Source organism: Mugil cephalus, chromosome 4 (genome assembly GCF_022458985.1).
Source record: "Mugil cephalus isolate CIBA_MC_2020 chromosome 4, CIBA_Mcephalus_1.1, whole genome shotgun sequence".
NCBI classification, from domain to species: Eukaryota; Metazoa; Chordata; class Actinopteri; order Mugiliformes; family Mugilidae; genus Mugil; species Mugil cephalus.
Window position 1 is genome coordinate 25741500 of NC_061773.1, and position 18489 is coordinate 25759988.

The 18489-nt window shown below is 40.5% G+C and overlaps 1 protein-coding gene across 15 annotated transcripts in view; it reads right to left on the minus strand.

The window, feature by feature from the left end:
- The window catches only part of LOC125006854 (calcium-dependent secretion activator 1), a 140194-nt gene that overhangs the window by 46218 nt on the left and 75487 nt on the right, over positions 1-18489 (minus strand). For 2 of the 15 annotated variants that reach the window (XM_047583300.1, XM_047583298.1), the window contains exons 14-20: positions 17228-17329; positions 17064-17127; positions 15609-15732; positions 12322-12390; positions 8469-8575; positions 6018-6026; positions 3538-3694 (exon numbers count right to left, since the gene is read on the minus strand). In XM_047583300.1, the coding sequence (XP_047439256.1) occupies positions 3538-3694; positions 6018-6026; positions 8469-8575; positions 12322-12390; positions 15609-15732; positions 17064-17127; positions 17228-17329 (632 nt within the window). Of the gene's footprint in view, positions 1-3537; positions 3695-6017; positions 6027-8468; positions 8576-12321; positions 12391-15608; positions 15733-17063; positions 17128-17227; positions 17384-18489 lie in introns of all 15 variants that reach the window. The other 13 variants (XM_047583296.1, XM_047583294.1, XM_047583308.1 and 10 more) reach the window with 7 other exon arrangements.

Consider the following 18489-nt stretch of genomic DNA (forward strand, 5'->3'; position numbering starts at 1 on the left):
TCTCATCACACTAGTATCGGCCTTGGTATCGATACTCATCGATATTTAGATCGATACGCCTTGCCCTGGTTTCAAGCGCTACAGACGTCTACAAAGGCGGCGTAACAGCTCCCATTTCACTGCTGCTATATTCGTGTAATTGTGACCTAAAAATAAATAAATAATAAAACTGTTTGACGGAGAGAATGACTCGACCGGCCCTGCTGTGGGTGGTAATAACGAACGATGACCCGGGAGGCTGCTGTTTGGGCTCTTCGCTAACAGGTGCACAGGCCACAGAATTTCCACTTGTCAGTTTTTTTTTGTTTTTTTTTTGTCGAACCAAAAGGTCGGCGTCTGGGGGAGTTTCTAAATCCAATCCGTCACACACATTTACCCCAGTCTCTGCCGGCTCCCAACTGTAAAAAAGGCAACACTGACAAAGACCACAGGAGTTAAAATGGAGGCCAGTGTGTGCTAATGTGATGCCTCACGGCTCCATGCAGCGTGTCTGCTTCCTCTCTCCCTCTCTCTCTTTGTTTTTCTCTCCCCCTCTGAGCATGTGTGTGTTTGTGTATGTTGGCATTGGAGTCAAGGTCGATGATACACAGTAGGTGCAATGTTTGTTGTGTTCCCTGATTGCCACTCTCCCAATTAGCCACTTGAGCGGCTGCTGTCCACTTGGATGTGTTGTGTCCAGGAGTGTGTTTGCAGGGCTTTGCCATGGCCCAGCTACCCCTGCTTTAGACCTCATTAACTCCTCCAATTGCGGCACGACTTTGGCGTCTGTCTAGTGCTACGGTTATTTACTGCTACGTAAAAGCACAGCTGTGGGGCAGCAGAGAAGATGACCTTCTGTGGAGAGGATGTCCCTGCGATGATACGCTTTGCTGAAGAGTTTTTTTATTCCACTGTGTGGGCAGTGGGGGGCTCTGCTGGGTCTTTGCCGTTTGCTTTTCAGCGTCTATGTAAAGACCTCCTGCGACAATGTGCTACATTATTGCACTGTGGGCTAATGCTTTGTCTCATTGACAAAATGAAGGGCGGCACATTAGCGCGACGATCTCCAGTAGTTGTTACTTAAAGGAGCATTCCACTGATTTATTTCACAGGAGGGTCACTGGACGTTTTCTGGAAACGCTTCATGAAGGTAATTACTCTCATTTCGTCTTTGAAATGTCATCAAGGAAATAAAGTTTTTGGGTTGGGAGGAAGTTCTCTACGTACGGGATTGGACTGAAGGTTTAGCAAGAAAAGCTGTTGACTTTTTATCTGCTTAAATCTACAGCAAGGATGGTTAGGGACCGCGGAGGTACTGCAGGGCGGTCGCATACTCTTTGGTTGATAAGAAATTTTTATATATTTTTTTAAAATTTTCTCCCACAAATTTAATTTTCTTTAAATACATATATGATTCCAACATATCTATATTTAATATAGGACACATATAGCAGATAGAGGGTCCCTACTTAATCTTTTCATGGCCTGAAAAATGTTGAAGGCCCCAGTTCTGCATTAAACTCGGCCCAGCACTATTTATAAATATGCATTATTATTATTATCATCAGCAAATAATTGACAGATTCAAGTTTTAACTTTAAACACAGCTAAATGTAGCAGGGACAGTGAAACCAAAACACAGCCTCAGTATTTGGCTGATCTGGGATTTCACCTGGGGATGGAAGAGGCTCTCTGCCAATTGAGGGGAATCTGACAGAGTCAGGGTGTAAAATATGCAGCCTTGTGATTGGCTCAGTAACGATAGGGGCGTGGCCTCCCGTGTACAGGAGGCTTTGATTGACAGGTCTAGTGTGGAGCTCTGTTGAGGCAGCTCCTGTATCGGTGAATGAGTGAAGTGTTGACTGAAAGATAACGTCTTCTGCCTCCATTTATCCCTTTAATAAATATATTGGATTCATACGGGGGAAAATTAAAAAATATATATATATGTTAAAAAATGTCTTATCAGCCAAAGATTTTGCGACGCCCAGGCTGTACGTCCACAGACGCCCTAAGGGTGGTGGACCCTCTGCTTCAGCCTAGTGCTACTTATAAATATACATCATTATTATTATTCTGCATTCAATATTAAGCTGTTCAGATAATCCACAGGTTTTTTTCAGAACTGCTCTATTACTACTATTTTTTTTTTTTTTTAGTAACAAGAAGAAAGTTGGTACATTTACACTACGTCTCAATGCTATGCAGACTCGTTTTAACCACTCTGCTATGAGATGTGTTGTGTGCATGAAAGGTTCCAGCCGACTGAGAGACACGGAGAATTACACATTATCTGCTTTCCAGTGCTTCACAATTTCCTTTCCCCGCTGCGTAGCCACGTTCATTGGTATGCATTTCAAATTTCTATTTCAACACAGCCGCAACTACAATATGCGGCTAATATAAAGGAGGCCAATTTGATGACGCTGGCACGTGAGCATAACGAGCTATTTGCAGTCATCTCTGTTCGGTTTGGAATAAGTGAACCATACTCTGGCTTCTCCTTGACTCCCGACTGACAAAATGAAAAAAATAAATAAATAAATAAAAAAATAAAAAGGGACCATCCCCCCGGGGACAATTAACACCCTGCAGATTGAGTCTGCATTGTGAACGGTGGAGTATATCCTTTACAGAACCACGGACAGCTCCACAGCTTTTCCCGCAGGCAAGTACATGCAGTTCATTAGAGAGATGACTGGCCTGCAGCAACCGGCATCAAGACCCGACCATTATCCTCACGGAGAGGGACATTCATTATGTCAACTGCTCAGCAACAAAAGGACATCTCATGTGGACAATTGAGCGATGGTCCCAAAATGCCTTGATTTCCATTTGGTTTTCATTATAAAAACAGAGCGATGTGCAAAAAAAACAGTGAAGTTGGCTGCTTCACAACACACAGACAGATAATCTCACCACATGTTTGGGCTCATTTAAGAAAAACAGATTTTTTTTTTTTTTTAAACTTGTCGGAACAGGGTTGTGCTTTTGTGTATAAAGAGTTGGATACATGAAAATCATGAGCAGCTGAGCAACAACCTTAAATATAAAGAGTGTTTTTCAAAACTTTCAAAACATTCACTGCATTATAGAGAAACATCTCTTTGGAACAATCTCTTATATCAGGGGTTTTCAGGACATAGAGATCTGAGTTTAGTTTGGTTTTTAATTGAATCTTAACTATCCATTTATTTACTCATTTACTATTTTTTTTTTTAAAATCTATTGTTTTTATTTTTATTTATTTTTCTTATTTATGCTCTATTATTTTTAGGGTTTTACGGTGCTGTTTTTGTTTTTCTTTTTAATTATTTATTTATTTTTCATTTTAACCTCTTAGGTCTATATACTTTTTATGCTTTTTAAGGTGTCATTTTTATTTTTTATTTATTTATTTATTTATTTAGGTGGGATTATTGTATACGGCACTTCATGCTACTTTTTGTATGAAAAGGGCTTTACAATATAAAGTCTAATTGATTGATTGATTGATTGACTGAGCTACTCCACTATCCACACTGGCGTTATAATGCAATTTATTGTCTCCCCACTCACAGTCCATCCTCAGGAAGTCGTTGAGCAGCTGGAAGAGGGGAAAACTGTCCCAACTATCGGGCGGCTGGACTTCGAGAGCTGCGTCCATGTCGGCCGAGTAGAGACACAGGAAGGTCTCGGCGTGTTCCACCATCAGGTCTGACCACCAGGCGAAGGCCTTCAGGGCGCAGAGGGGAAGCGGTGAGAAGTTGAGAGCGGAAGAGACGAGGCAAGTTAGCAAAAGAGTTTGCACACAATATACAACAACATATCATAACATGAAAACTCACAGTTAAAAATTTTGACTCTCATTTACCATTAAGAAGATGTAATGTAGCTCTACTGATCTATGTCAAAGGCCCTTGGCTCTGTCTCACTTTTCACCACATGAATTCAAGTTTTTTGCCTCATTTCATTGCGTGATCTCTGGGGAAGGATTCTTCACGACTCCAAGCAGAAACAACGGTGCTTAGGCACGGAAAATCACACGCTTTTCTGTTGGCCCACAGAGGAAGCAGCAGCAGCTCCTTGACAGGCATGGCAGGGAGCTACTTAAACACTCACCCGCAGCTCCTTCAGCGAGTCAATCAGCAGAAAGGAGGTAGCGAGCTGTGCTACGCTCGCTCCCGTCCAACAGACACAGTGGAGCGACTGTTAGGGACCAGGCTACTCTCATGCACATCAAAAACACTTGTTTTTTCCTCCATGCACCCCCACTTAATGCTGGGCTTCTTAAGAGGGACCCCTGAGGATCCACTGTGTTTGCTCATTCACATCAAGCTGTCAACACTGTAATGTGAATGTACCCACTGGCTTACGTTGTGGTGGTGGTGGGTGAGTGGGTGGGGAGGGGGGGGTCATGCACTTGCCATGGGAGTTTCTAAGCAGTGGATTAGGTGTGGGATAGTTGGGGAAACGGTCCAGCCAGTCAGTGCCACTCATGTAGTCATCCTTGCGTTTGAGACTTGTGTGACCAGATACTTGTATTTAAACGTCTACAACAGACTTTTCCTATTATTAAACCAAACAAAGATGGCAACCGGGAAATTATAGCCGCACCTAATAGCACCACTGAAGAGACAGTGGCCTTTTTATTTATTAATTTATGTTATTATTATTATTTAAACCACTACAAGTCCTGTTGTATTTATCTCGCGCATAGACTGTATATAAATATGCATGCGTCCCAACTTCCTTGAATTGGCCAAATTGACGCCATTTTCCCGGATACAGGCGGCACCGTGGTGCGAGTTTAGAGTCAGAGTCTGATCAGTACGGATATTACACTCTACTCTACCTGCACCAGTTACAGAGGAATGTTGGATTATACACTGAACTTTTTTTCTACCAACAGAGCGGTTGGCATGGTAACTGTTATTCATCATGAGGTCACATCCTGTTTCTATAGCATTAAATAAAAGTAACATGACACTTATTTACATCAAAAAACTACTAATATGGTATATGGCACACAGAATAAGCTAATGCGTTTTGTAATTCAGCCATAATCCAAAAGTGTTTGCTTGTTTTATGAGTCTTTATTTCAAAGTCTTTTAATTTTTTCATTCATTTCATGGTTCAATGGTCATTGGTGTAAAAAACAAAAACTCCAATGTGTTGCAAAACAATTTGGGGGCAGCAAGAAGACTTGTCCTCCCTCTGGGACAAAAGGGGGGGTCAAAAAGCTAGGGATACTATTGCGCAACATGACCATATCCTAGTTACAAACTTCATGGGAATGAACCCCTGATTTATTTTACTTCTTATAAGTACTTTTAATATTTACTTTTTAAGTACTTTCTTTCTTTTTCTTTTCTTTCTTTTTTACATCATCATTTTCTGTTAATCGACCTAGCAGTTGTGCATTTTTCGGGAGACATAGGAGGAACCTGCATGTTATCTATGATTATCTATCTGTGATTACATGAGAGGCATAAAATGGGACTAATGATTATGAGAATAAACCATTAGAGTCACATAAAAATGCATAAACTGTCATTAGTTTCATTCTAATAATTAATATTTTCACATTCTGAAGTGTTTTGTAGTGTCAGTATTTGAGCTTGAGTTGCTTCACTGCTGGATTGGACACGTGACACAGGTTAGCATGTTCAGGGATGGTTCGGGGTAGACTGACAAAAACAAGATACAGAGTTGTAACAAAACAGTCGCACTGGGCACAACTCCGCACTTTGCTTTCTCAGAGCGCAGGGTAATGAGTTCAGTTCAGGGCGATGACAAATCAAAAAGGCCGTGTACAGTACGTGCTTGTTCTGGATCCTTAGAAGCAGAGACATCACTGTGGCTAGCTTAGAAGCTAACAAGCACCGTGACAAGCGCTTGTTCAGCAAAAAAGAAGCTGAAAGGAGGGAGGTCCAGGTCATCGTTTACATGGGAAACATTAATGATCTTCCACAACAACATCCGTGTCATTAAACGCATGCACAGAGCTTACAGTAGGGGAGGGGATGGGGGCGTATGGCACTAAGATAATCACATACCTCTTTCCCCTGTCCAAACAATTCCCCGTGAACCAAATAAATAATTGAAATACAAAAGCAAAGAGTCAATTTAGTTTGAAAGGTGAAAAAAAAAAAAAAAAGTTATGTCAGAAAGCACAGAATTCAGAGTAAAACGTCAGAGAAATGGAACAGATTCATTGAATGGAAAAGACAAGAAGTTCAGGTGAACATTTGTGAGATAAAGAGCGATAGTTCTCCACTGCTGATGCACACGTGCCACGTTAGCCTTTGTGCTCGGCATCAACTCTATTTTCACTGGACTGGATTCCTTAAAATTCCTTAAAATTTCTTAAAATTTGTTGGCTAGTTCCTTCCACAGAGCCCAGGTTTACTGCACAGGAATTTGTGTGCGTCAGTTAGCATGTGTTATTGTTTTTGTTGTTGTTGTTTTTGTGTTGTTTTTTGAAAGACTTGTGATGCCATCACATAACATAGAAAGAAAAAATATTACAAAAAAAAAGCAACAACGTCACAATTTTTAAATCAGGTATGAGGGTTAAAATTACTTCTTGATGCACAGATATAATCTATTATTTTACATTATAGCAGTAAAATCTACATTTTCAAGAAACTAATTCTCTGTACTGAAGCAATTTCACTCCGGTTGATTGTCTCTATTTGTTAATGATTATTTATATTAGTATTAGTTTGTGTTGTTACTTGTTGCAGAAACACTTAGGGCCCGTTCAGACGTTGCATTAAGATGCAAGTAACCAGCTTTAGGTACGTGTGTTCAGACCTGACATTGACACGCGTCTCCAGATCTGATCTCAGTTTATCTGTATGCAAATAAACCTCCACATCACGTCATGGGGAGCAGCAGAATATTTAACAGCTGATGTCTCTAATGGATCTTTACTGCTGCTCCAGAACTGAGAAGAAAAAGCTCAGATAATGACTTCAAACCTGTTTCCATACGCACCATAGTGTCTAATGATAACAGGAAATAAAGTAATTGAGGAAATACTTAACATCAATAATTAACACAGAATCACACTCCTGTACTCGTAATAAATACCTTTAGTTAGTTAACAGCTACACAGCAGGGCTGGGCGCTATGACCAAAAATATATATTTGATGTATAATCACGCGTTCACAACATTTTCTACTGGTTGAGAGAGGAATTAATGCAGTAGGTTGACTAAGGATGGACTATTTTACTGTGATGATGAGTAAATGTTGTGGAATAATCCAACACTAGTAGTAAAACTGGTTTGCATGGCCCCGTGTTAGAACTGACTGCTGATGTGGAAATCTATGACATTTAAAGCTGAGAGATAAAAAAAAATAATAAATAAAGTGTTATCAAGATTAAATGAAGAAACAGGAACAATTACGGTTTCATTTATTTTGACATATGTCTTCATATTTTAACTGCTGTGTCTGTAACGTCAAAAGCAGTGCGACTGGCTACCGTAATAACTGTAGTCTGCGTGCACCATTTTTTTTCTCTCTCATTCATAAAAGGCTAAAATTGGGGACATTTTCGGGGACATCTTTAACCGGGGGACATGTCATCCAAAACGGGGACTGTCCCCAGAATTCGGGGACGTCTGGTCACCCTAAAAAAAACAAAAAAAATAAAAAAAAGTTCTGCTGCTTCATTTTTCAGACCTTTCCATCTTCACCACGTCTCCCAGTGTTGCACCATGTTTGTTTAGAGGCGCTACATTGAAAATGGTTCGGTCTGAAACAGTGTCTCATGGTGCAACATTCCAACCGCTGTGTAATCAAATACACTAGTACGGCAATATATTAAAAATTCATATCATAACGAAAACAAAAATACTGGTATTTGGTATGAACTTTTTCCTTTACACCCGATCATTTATAATAGCGGTCGTGTGTTTTTTACTGAATGAATGAGGCAGGAGCACCTGTGTTGAGTATAACTGGTTCAGAATATGGACACATGCAGACACCAGATCACCTCCAAACGTGTTCAGAGATCCGATCTCTCAAATGCGATCTGAACGTGTCATGACGTTTGCACTCGTCTTTTACACCCAGATCGGATCTTAATGTGAGGTCTGAACAGGCCCTTGAATTGTCAACTTGTGTCTTCTGACCAGTGAACCACAGTGAGTACAAACATAGCAGAAGATCTCAGACATTATCATCACACCCCCGGTCAGGAACAAAACAGCATAACTGGTCTTGAGGTTCCCTGTAGGTGTAGTTAAGATTTTTAACTCGTACGGCAGAAACAGTTAGTTCATGGTGGTGGTGTTGTTTTCAGTTTAATCCCACAGAGATGAACCAGTTCTTGACCTGTTTATCATTTGTTTAAAGCTTTGACGAAGCAGTTTGACGAGCATTTAAAAACTTTGTTCATCATACTATTAGACATTAGACACTGGCTGTACTTAGTTAAAGGATATGTGTTAGTCCACAGTGAGCGCAGATGTTTTGCTCTCGGACACACTCACCTCCGCATGGTGCTCCTCATTCTGCTGAAGAACTTCGATCACCAGCTCAGCCAGGCGGATGGTGTCCTCCAGTTTTTTGGCGGGAGTGACTAACCGGCCTACATTCTCTGGAGCACAAAAGTTAAAGCTTAGTGTGGATCACAAGCTATTCTCTGTTTAAAAAAAACAAAAAAAAACAAAGGCTTTTTTGATACTATATGCATGCAACCTAGTGCGTTAGAGCAACCCTGCTCTGAAATATAAGACTTAGATCTTACAAGGGTAACCAACATGCACGTTAACCTGCCAACTCCCAAACACTTGAGCTAAAGGATTAAGCCACTCACAAATTTTGGACATAGCTGCTGCCTCAAAAGAGATCCTTAGTCCAGTCTATAGCCTCATCCTGAATCACTGGGACAATCTCATAGTCATATTAAAACACAAGCATGAAATATCATCTTGTTATAATTAGGGCTGGATATGAGACCTTAATACTTTGAGATACTAAAGACTGTATAACGTTTGCAGCTCAGGAGGGTGTCAATTAAGCGGCTGCTTTCTGCTGTAACGGTGCTTCTGCATTTTCTAAAGTTTATAACACATTGTAGGTTTAACTCAGCCCTAGTTATAATGTAATTCCAGGTGTAGCTACATATTGTTAAGGCATGTCAACACTATTTCCCTGCATACTGAAAGCGCCGTCGGATGGCTGGAGGTAGCGATGAGCTGTGGTATGTGGCTAATGAGTCACAGTCTCTGTCACTGCAACAGAACAGAGGATGGAAGTCGTCCGGAGGGAAACATGGGACACGTTGATGTACACTGAACATTCATCATGCAGCAATGTGGTCATGTTGCACTTATGTCCACAGTCTCCGGTTAGTTTGAGCACTGATGTCACATCTCTCTGTGGTTACCGAGTTCATACACCGATCAGCCAAATCATTGTGACCACTCGCCTACGGTGTTAGTTAATAATGTTGGTTTTTCTCCTGACAATGGGGCATGATCTTGGGAGATGTGATCTAGTGACTAGGTTTGAGTGTCTTTTAAAAGGCAAGGGTCGCCAGTGAGCAAAGTTCCCACCAACAGGGGGTGCGAGGAAGGACGGACAAAGAACCCGCTTCACCCACGGCAACTTACACGACTCAAAGGTCGTGCAGCATTTTTTGCCCAGACACCTACACAGGCCTTGAGTTCATGCCACAAGGCCAGGAGCTGTAGCAAGCATGCAGTGCACCAACATCATATGAATCAGGAACGGTCATGATGTGTTGGGTCATCAGTGTAGACTCCACTTAATAGTGTTTTGACTTCAAACCTTTAGAAGGCAGAGAGAACGGACATCGCGCCGTAGCCAGAAAACTGACTCGTTTCCAACTGGTTGACAGACGCCTAGTCTCAACTAAGCTGTAATGTAGAGTAGGTTTATGTTTTCCAAGTGGAAGAAGCTGTGGTATAAGCCAAGGTGTGTGCATATACTGTACACGCACGCACACACACTCACACACACACACACACACACACACATACACTTGCATAGGCCAAGTCGGAGCCTATGACTATGTTCAGTCCACCTAATAGCACAATTCTTGTGACTCAGTGATGCTGTGCACAACACAGCAGGATGACGAGTGATTTGTCTACTGGAACTTACGTCAGGCTAACACGGCTGAAAGCTTCCACAGAATGAGGCTTCTGTACTTGTTCAAAGAGGGAGGCTGTTAGCGTTTAGTAAAGTCTGTAGATTTCTAGGTCTCTGTCAGAGTTTGGAAAAGGTGTCGAAAAACAAGAGAAACAGTAGCTTCCTGTTCTGCTTTCTCAGGCTGTGTGACTTCAACCATCAAGCTCCGCCCATATAAATATAATGTACGGAAATGAAAGCTACGAAGGAACTTAAAGTGTCTCTGTAGAATATTATCACAGTGAATTATTATTATAATTATCATTATCAAAAAGAACGCAGATAGATACATTGTTGCTTTTGGTGGGAGCCTAGGTTTAAAGTTTTTCTTGACATTTTTTGAGGGGCGGGGCTTAACTGGAGGCAAAAGATCTCAAACACTATAGCCTGTAAAGGCCAGTTACCATATTTCAACGGATGTTTTGGCAAGAATGGACGAGAAAAACGCCTATTTTAGAGAATATACTAATACACTAATTCCCCGAGACCATGAGTATTATTTTAAAAAGTTGACTCTGACTGATGGGACTATATTCACCGACCTCTACACTCTCACTCAGTGGATGGACGTTTTGACCAAAGGAGGACACAGAGGGGACGAAGTCTGGTCTGTCTTTATCAAGTGAAGCCTCTCCAACAAAGATATTACAAGAAGTAAAAGGAACCACTGTGGAGGGTAATGTAGTAAATGCTTCTGCTTGGACACAGCTGAAACATGCAGCTGATGTTGTGTTAGCTAGCGGTTAGCATTAGCATTAACATGTAACAAGAATCCCCAAATAATGATTAACTTTACGTAATTTCAGTCACAATTTAGTCTAACCCATAACGTTATCCAGGCTGAAACTAATGATGCATTACATATTAATCTCATCTGATGAGAACATGTTGTTGATGATCATCTCACTCCAATCCTTTCTTTTAATCGCCAAAACGAAACCAAAGTTGTCTACGACTGGCAGTGGCTGGTATGTGATAAAACTTCAAGTTAGTGTTTTTGATTTTTAGATTTAGGCACCAAAAAATACAGCAAGACGACATTTTTGTGGTTCAAACGGTCTCAAGCTTCCTTATGTTTTGCCTCCAGTTAACACCGTGACGGCCATGAAGGGGTCACCCAGTGGAAAACTGGGACCTAGACCCACGACTGATGGACAAGCCAAATAAATAATGCTTATGGTCATATCTGTCATGGATGTGTTGGTTAATATTTGTATCTACTACTGTGTGTCATTTTCATAAAACTTAAGTTTTACTGCCATCATGAAAATTCAAAGCCATTAAAAACGCACTAATTGGGCTACAATGTTCTCGAAACATGTGTCTGAGCCTTTGCCGATCTACGTAATCAGTGTCAGGAAGGCTGTGACAGGTTAGACAGTACAACATCACCTGGATCCTTCAGCTCTTTCTGAGATTTCTCCACTAAGTGAAAGTTTTAAAAAAACAAACAAAAAACAAAACGAAACAAACAAACAAAAAAACAGGTTGCAAGGATGGAAAGAAAAGGTGGAGAGAGGTAGGGAAGCGTCAGGTAGAGGGTGAGAGAGAAAAGATTAACAATCAATACAAGCAATATAAAGAGAATACAGTGGAAGACAGGAATCAGAAATAAAGACAAATCCTTTATACATATGGCAGCGGCCTCTGAGCCAAAGGTTTCAACATTTTGTAATATAAAAGACTTCAACAGGAGAAGGACCCAAAAAAAAACAAAGCATCTTAATAGTTTTTTCTAATATATGGAGTCTGTATGAGCATTTAATGGTGGTTTCTTTCATTCATTCAGACAGACACGTCTATGAGAAGTGAAGGACACATCATTTAAGTGTCGGATGTGAGCGTCCCATTTTAACGTACCGTGAACCTTAAACACTTAAAAGGATTTACACACAAGCAAAGTAAAAATGCATTCAAGTCAAAGACAGACAAAGAACAGGACAGCTTTGGTTTAGGCAGGACAGAAAACCAGTTTAAAGAATGAGCAGAAAGCATTTCTAACGACAAACTGTGCTCGAAACACATCCTCGAAGAGAAACAAGTAGACATTACAGACTAAAACACCAAACAACCAAACCACAGGACGCCAACAACGACAAACATCGGTGGTCTCTTGTGGTGGTTGGGGTGCACACTGGTTTGTAAGAGGGAGGGGGGTGAGGCTGGGGGAATGAGGGAGGTACTCACGAATAGTTAAATCCATCACTTGAGACGCCAAACAGAAGACAGGATGCTCATACATCTCTCTCTTTTTCCCTAGAGAGAAAGGGGGAGGATACCGAGGCATGCGAGAGGCCAGGGTCAGAGAGGATGAGCACAGAGGTCGCTGGGCTTTGACCGATACGAGAGGCTGTGCTGCTGTTAAATATCTCACACTATCACCAATTTCATGCAAGAGAAGCAGAACTGTTCATCACAAAACTTTAAGAGATTTGTACCCGCCCCCGTGGCTCGGTCTTAGAGGGCCAAGATTGTGTTGTTTTTGTACGACAAAATCTGGGGAAAGGTTGTATTATTCTGTCAAAGAAGTAATCAGCTATTGGTGCAGCTGGTTACTTCTATGATGGAATAATTCACATTTTCATTATAACCTCTGAGAATGCAAGAAGTAGTGAAAGTGAAGCCCAGGTTGACTTAGCGGCAAAGACCCTAAAACTGTTGAGTCCACCAAGAAGGAAAGTGGAAATCATTCATGTTTGAGGTGCAGACACTCTTTTAATTAATTAATTTGTCAATTGTCTGTCTCTCGAACTCAAACTCAGGTTTCTTTGGGTCAGGACTGAGCAATGCACCTACACTCGAAGGACAAGGTACACGTTTACTGGTGGTTTGAAAGAGCAGTAAAGGAAGCTATTCATGTAAAATCTTAAAACCCCCTCCCTAAACAGGGGACATGGACTGAGACATGAATTATCAGCTACTTACAACACGGTCGTCTGTCTTCATCGAAGAGTTTAACGTCCTTTCACACCTTGAGTGGAGATTTTCTGGCCTCTAAGGCTCTTATAAGACCACCCGAGCACTAGTCAGCGCTGTCTTTGTAGCCACCTCCTCAGTTAACCTTTCCTCAGCCTGGTTCATCTTTATGGATCCAAAATAATTGGAAATGGTAAAGCTACCAAGTGGACCAATCAACCTTTTATGCTCTGCGTCACCACTGTGTGTAGTTACATGTCTGGGGAGGTGAATGTCAACTACGGCATTCTGTGGATATCACCATAGCTACGGCGTCAAATTGACACAAAAGTCTAAACCACCTTTTAGTGAGTCATTAAAGTACCACTATTCATAAAAAACACACAGGTTAATCTGAAGGTATTTGTCTTATTTCAGGAGAATATTGGATTTTTACAGACCGTATTCCTATGAAATACCGTGGGCACCACCCACAGTTCTAAATAAAATCCATTTAAACATATGCCACTAGTAATTCTGAAATGAAAAGGCCATGCGATTAAGCGGTGAAACATCTTCTTTCTTTCTTTCCTTCTTTCTTTCTTTCTTTTCTTTTCTTTTATCCAATTATCTGGATAAAAGAGGAACTTCGTAAACTCATTATTTCAGGTCTTTAATCTGGGGAAATAGCGAAGCTGTTGTATAGTACTCCATGATTTTGCCCTAAAATGTTAGTTTGGCCGTGATTTACACAACAACTGCAGTTGGGGAAGAGTAGCATCTTCTATAACTGTATTATCTTGTCATAATTTAAGTGATTTTCAATAAAATGTCACATTGACTGTCATTAACTAATGCAACTGATAAACAATTTGAAATTATACATTTTACTTTTAGTGTTGTGTAGTACTTAGCGTGGTTGTGTTATATATAAACTTCTGACATTTGAAAGGAATTTTCTGAGCAATGTATTAAATAAAAAACAAACAAACAAAAAACAAATCCTTAGGGTGCAGGATGAAGATACAGTTTTCCACATCTTTTAACCAGAAGCAACAACAGGAAAACTTTTCACTCTTCAGACCATTAAATTGAATTCTTTTCAACTGTATTCATATAATGTTAGTAATGGCATAAATAATGGCATAATAATCACCAGAACGTTTAGAGAGCCCAGTTTGAGGCCTGGTGGGTAATTCTCGTCCAATATTATCTCGGGTCCCACGACTAGAGGACAAGCGGTTATAGAAGATGATAACTTAAAGCATAGGTCTTCAACAGGGGTAGGTACTGCAGGGGAGTCGCAAAATCTTTGGTTGATTGGACATTTTTTGTATATATTTAATTTCGAACCACAAATCTAAATTTCGTTAAATACACATTAACATGAATTCAACATATTTCAGTAAAGGGATAAGGGATAGCTGAAGCAAAATGATAATATAATAATGTATATTTATAAATAGCACTTGGCTGAGTTTATGTTCGAATAGTCTCAAGTTAGTTAACCATACGCACGAAAGGGTTAACCCTTAATGGCATTATGAGGAACCATATTTGGTAACTTAGGATACACATTATAAACTGTCGTCCCTGTGCCTCTCTGTCAGGTTTAGAAGCGTGTGGTTTACACTCAGCCAATCAGAGGAGATCAAGGAAACATTCTCAGGTCAAATCACGGTCAAATGTGGCCTCGGAGGTCCACGTCTGAATGAACGCTGAGCGTATTAGGTACCGCGAAGACGTGTTCTAATGTTGTCTAATGTGACAATGTATATGTTGACACATTATGTCAGGCTACAGGACAGGGTATAGAGTTACGACGTGGCCTGACATTCACCTCTCCAGAAATGTAAGTTGTTTTGAAGAATTATCACGTTAGGTTGGGTATTAATTGGTCTGTAGGGTGTGTACGATGCCTACTAAAGAAAACCTGGGCCATGCAACATAAAAACTGCCACAAGGGACAGCCCCATCATGTCTTGTTTACTGGCTTCTTTTCAAAAAGCAGCCAACAGACAAGGAAATGGGAGGAGCGAGTATGGAAGTCAGCAGAAAGCAGGAAAGAGGAAGGAGGGAGCATCACTTCAGCTAAAGACAAGCCAGAGACAGAGGTAGTGTAGGACTCTGCTGGAGTAGAAGCTGAGGCACGGTGGATGAAGTCAGCATAAAGATTAAATTGAATGCATTTTTACTTACGGTACATTTGCTACCACAAATTTAAATAGGTTTGAGGTAAGGCAAAAAATATTCATAGCATTTCCTAACCCCTCAACAACCGCCATGTCATTAAATACACTATGAAAGAAAAGTAGACTGACTTTTCTGCATCTGTGAAGAGAAGTTTGGAATTTAGGCTTCCTTGCATGTGAAATGGCAGTTAAACAGCTTGAAAATGAAAACCCCACATCGACCTGGCTAATGATAAACAGTAGGTTGGACGGCTTAGTTTCAAATGTCTGCTGCAGCAATTTCAATAAGGTTTACACAGCTCGGCTAGAAAAACAACAGTGTTTGACGCTGCGTGCCCGAATTTGCTCTAAGAACACAGACAGAGCGCTGGTGAAGCAGTAACTTACCTTCCAGTTTGGCGTACTCCGACAGGCGCTGGTAGTTGACCAGAGCCGCCTGCTCCAGACACTTACGGATCACGCCTTTGACTTCCTCTTGTGGGACTGGGGTGACGATGTCCTTCATCAGGACCTTCCACGAGAAACCCACAGAATGAAAGGTTGACTTCGTTTGTGTCCAACGTTACAAAAGCTTAGCCAAAATAACCCTAACCTGTTCACACTTGGATTAGAATGCAACAGTGACAAATTTAGATCAGGTCTTGACTAGGGATGGGCATCGATAACCGGTTCTTTTAACCTCCTGAGACCCAAGCTTTTATTTAGTCTGCATTTTTAATTTCATCAAGGCATTTGGGATTAGTAGGACCTAAGATGTATAAAAACTAAAAATCTTTGAACAGGAAGTAGTAGTTTTTGGAAAAAAAAAATGTCCTCATATGATTATTTCATTATTTATATTATAATAAAGTCACCCAATGTGTGACAAAATATAAAACTGTTAATTTTAATACCTGAACATGGCTCTGCAATGACAGAACTGCAAACACTGAAGTCCCAACGTCCTCAAACGAGTAGCAATTTTTGCTAATTAGCAAGTAATTTGTTCAATTTGCACATTATATCAAACTAAAAACATTTAAAAGCACAAATAAATACGTTTTAACCTTTGCTTCCACTAGATGGCCGACTAAAGCGTCAACTAATATGGGAGGAATATGGGTTTAAATGAAGCAGAATAAGCTGCAATAAAACTTAAAACTTAACGTCCCCATATGAGGACGTGGGGTCTCAGGTCAAAGAACCGGTTTCCATTGGTTCAGTTCATCGATATCATTAGCCTTCATGCTTATCCTTCCCCGTTATCAACTCTTTTAGTGATGAATCTTTACATTCCAGTCCAGATGGTGGAGTTAATGCACCTGAAAGTTGTTTGCCAACTCCCCTAAAAAGAAAGAAGAAGAATCTCAAAGCACGACAAAGAAGACATAATGGCAGAGAGGCTGAAACAGTCCAAAGTGCAGCTTCACTTCTCCAGAAGGGACTGTAACCGTGCAACGTGCAATTTAAGGGCGACAACACCACCAACATGTTGAAGCATTTGCTGACGATGTACGGCATTAAATACTGAGAGGACAATTCTTTCACAGGCTCTTATATCTTGTTCAGAAGCTCAATTTTTGTAGACCAAAAATTCACAGGAGGAATTAATAAAGAATCGGATTGATAAGCAGAATCGATAATGGCATCGGTATCAATAAAGTCCTATCGATACTCATCCCTAGTCTTGACTGATGACTTGATCCACCAGTCGGGTTTGTGTTGTTAGATCTAGTAGGTAAACACTACTCAATATATACATTGGGGTGAGAACGTCTCCTCCTCTTAATTCATATAATATAGTAGAAATAATTAATAATTAAAGCTAAAACATGTGGCCACCAGTTCAGAACCAGAACCTACCCTTTCAAGCAGGGACAGAGTGGCTTTCAGTGCTCCTTCTGGGCGTCCAAATGGGAAGCAATACCTGTGGAAGAGTTTTTATTATTATTATTATTATTATTATGAATCTACAGTCCAAATCAGGAGGATCATAGCGCATGGTTGGTGCATCATCTGGTTCCTACCGGAAGTGTGTGATCTGGTTTTCCAGGAGCACCCGGAGCCGCTCCTTGATTTCCTCGAAACGTTCCTTCTCCTCCACCGTCACCGTGCCAATACCATCCGGCCTGAAATACAGACGCGTGTCAGGTTCGTCAGAGTCCCGGAAGTCTTTGAGGTCTCTTCAGTACGGAACAGTATTAGACCCACCCATGAGAAAAGAAAAGATTAGAGGAGGTAGATTTATTTTTTCATCATGCCCTTTAAGAAAAAAGTCGAAATTTCGAGAAAAAAGTCTAAATACATTGTCATAAAGTAGATCTTCAGGACGGTATGGATATGGTACCGCTGATAATCCACAGAAGAGTATTAGGGCTTAATTAATAATTAATATTAAGAATTTAAAATTGTATTGTGGTCTGCTTTATGACAATCTATTTTGTCTTTTTTCTCAAAATCTGATAAAAAGGCAGCATCTTAGCACCAACTGATATAACAGAGAGTTCACTGATATGGAGAATTATTCTTGGATATTAGAATTAGGTGATTGAGGAACCTCTGTATGAATATCTTCACATTCAAAACAGTCTCTACACTGATGTAAAGTTCAGCAGATCTAGGTGAAAATGCACAGATTGGGTTAAATGTGCTACCATCAGGGAGCAGGAAAACAACATGTGATTAACTATGACAACATAGAAAACAAGTAGCGATCAGCAGTAAAGAAAATGGAGGCAAGGGTTGTGAGAAGGTCCCAACAACAAACATGCAGTTATATGATTAGCATGCAGTTATATGATTAGCATGCAGTTATATGATTAGCATGCAGAACAGTGACAGAGCAGCCATTCAGGACATGTAGGTGGGTGAACCAGTTTGTTTCAGCTTTAGTACAAAGAAATTCATTTTGGCCACTTTTCTTGGGATTCTGGTCTAAATCCTACGTCGATGGTGAAGGTTATACTTAGATTTTCCAATAATAGACTATAAGTTAAGGGGCTGGGTTTGAAGACTTCCCAAGTAGCCACTGCATAACAGTGGTGATAACTCTCCCACTATTCTTCAGATCCACTTCCAAACTGGACCAGTTTTAAGCATCGTGGGTGTAGAGTGAACTCTTTCTCATAACTGTTAGTCAGGAGCACGTCAACACTCCCACTCCCGGTCTTGTTCTAACCCCCAGAAAACAACAAAAAACAAACAAAAATATTCTTTGCCTGAGCATTAACTAAAATAAACCATATCAATGAATTATTACAATACTGTCAAATTAATTGCAACTAAATTA